General features: G+C 39.1%; 1 protein-coding gene across 1 annotated transcript; it reads left to right on the forward strand.

The window, feature by feature from the left end:
- Nucleotides 1-134: 134 nt before the first annotated feature.
- LOC121966007 (E3 ubiquitin-protein ligase HECW2-like) lies at nucleotides 135-1,631 on the forward strand (the record flags this gene model as incomplete). Its single annotated transcript, XM_042516111.1, has 3 exons — nucleotides 135-241; nucleotides 573-697; nucleotides 1,446-1,631. Coding segments are annotated over 3 exons (418 nt in total), but the record flags the coding sequence as incomplete, so codon positions are not given.
- Nucleotides 1,632-1,898: the final 267 nt, after the last annotated feature.

A 1,898-nucleotide genomic window follows, 5' to 3' on the forward strand; every position in this document is an offset into this window, starting at 1 on the left:
GCAGCACAAGAAAACTGATGTCAGTTCAGGTTTCAAAGGGCTAAGCGCACAGTTGTACTCTTAAAACAACATTCTTTACTAAAACAATGTAAATCTATACTTTCACTACAGTAACTTTAACTTTCCTTTCACAGGTACCAGAGCATCAGGAGGACCATCACTAACAGTGACCGTGCAGAGGAAACCCCGGTCGACCTGCTTCCTGAACCAGAAAGTGAACTGATGCCTCACTCCATTTCTGGTTCGTTTCAGTATTAGAGGAAAACACATAAATAGGAAAATTAGAGGTTTCATTCACCAGAGCTCTGCAGTCATTCTGAGAGAAAATATTTGCCCAATTAAATGACTCACCTCTTGAAAATGATTCATCTCTTGAAATGCTGTGATAATCCACAAGTCTGAGAAAGCTATTGTGTGTCAGAATCGCTGTAGTCTGTGGAGATTTTTTTTTCTTTTATCCCTGACACATAATGCTGGATGTGACATTTGTATCATGTTTTCATGAAATAAGCTGATTTTGTTAGTGTCTCCCTGTCTGGAGGTTTGACTGGTGTGTGTTTATTTTGTGGCAGAATACAGACGAGAAAGTGCCGTGGCTCACTCCAGTGGTCGCTCGCGTCTCTCTCTGCTGCTCCAGTCACCCAGCGCCAAGTTCCTGTGCAGCCCCGACTTCTTCACCGTGCTGCATTCTAACCCTGTAGGTCCAATTTGCCTTATAAATTGCAAGAAATTAGGAGATTTAAAAATGTATTTTTAACAAAGCAAAAAATGTCCAGAGAATTATATTTCTAATTATCGTTATTATGTATTATATATACATTTACAGAATAACATTTAGGATTTTTTTAGGTTATTTTATTATGGTTATTTTTTGCTGTTTGTTTTATTTTGTTTTCTTTTTATTTCCCTTTTGTTTTTTTGTTTGTTTTTTTGTTTCTATCTTTTGTTTCTAATTTTTTATATTTTCAGTTAATTTTCTTGCACTTTTTTATTTTTTTTTTGGACAAATTTCTTGCTCCTTTCTGGTTCATTTTTTCTTTAGTTTCTCATTGCCTTCTTCACATGTTTTTAAAAGAAATCAGGCCAATTTGCCCCACTTTGAAATGGTTTAACTAAACTTAACTCAGCATCTGTCTAAGTAGATGCTGCCTGAGCCTGGGTCTTCATCTGGGGGTCCAGGAACCCTGGGGGGTCCTCAGATTTACTGCAGTAGTGTACTTCAGTTTTTTATTCATTCTTTTTTTTTTCCAAAAAACATATAACATATAATTAAATGATTATTATAATATGTCTAAAGATACACATTAACACAAAAACAACATGTTATAACAAAAAAATGATGTTGGCCTTACTGTATTTCATTTCCAGTTAATATCACAATATAAAATGTGTGTTTTCTCTCGGCCCTCTCTGATGACCTCAACTTCCTGCCCCCCTCTGCCCAGAGTGCCTACCGCATGTTTACGAGCAACACCTGCCTGAAGCACATGATCAGCAAGGTGCGTCGGGACGCTCACTACTTTGAGCGCTACCAGCACAACCGCGACCTCGTCACCTTCCTCAACATGTTCTCCAACAAGCAGCTGGAGCTTCCTCGGGGCTGGGAGATGAAGCACGACCACACTGGGAAGGTGCGTGCGTGCGTGCGTGCGTGCGTGCGTGCGTGCGTGCGTGCGTGCGTGCGTGCGTGCGTGTGTGACCCTCAACCTTTGATTATTGACCTGGGATTACACTAACCTTGAAGGTCACGTGTATCCAGTGATTGTTCTCGCTGCTCAGCTGTCCACTAATCTTTACTTTCAGTGTACCAGAATAGAATAGAATAAAATACTGTAGAATATGTATACTGTAAATATCATATAATATAATAGGATACTGTAGAAAATAGAAAAGGAAAC

The sequence above is a fragment of the Plectropomus leopardus genome, unplaced genomic scaffold, assembly GCF_008729295.1.
Source record: "Plectropomus leopardus isolate mb unplaced genomic scaffold, YSFRI_Pleo_2.0 unplaced_scaffold22711, whole genome shotgun sequence".
Classification (NCBI taxonomy): Eukaryota; Metazoa; Chordata; class Actinopteri; order Perciformes; family Serranidae; genus Plectropomus; species Plectropomus leopardus.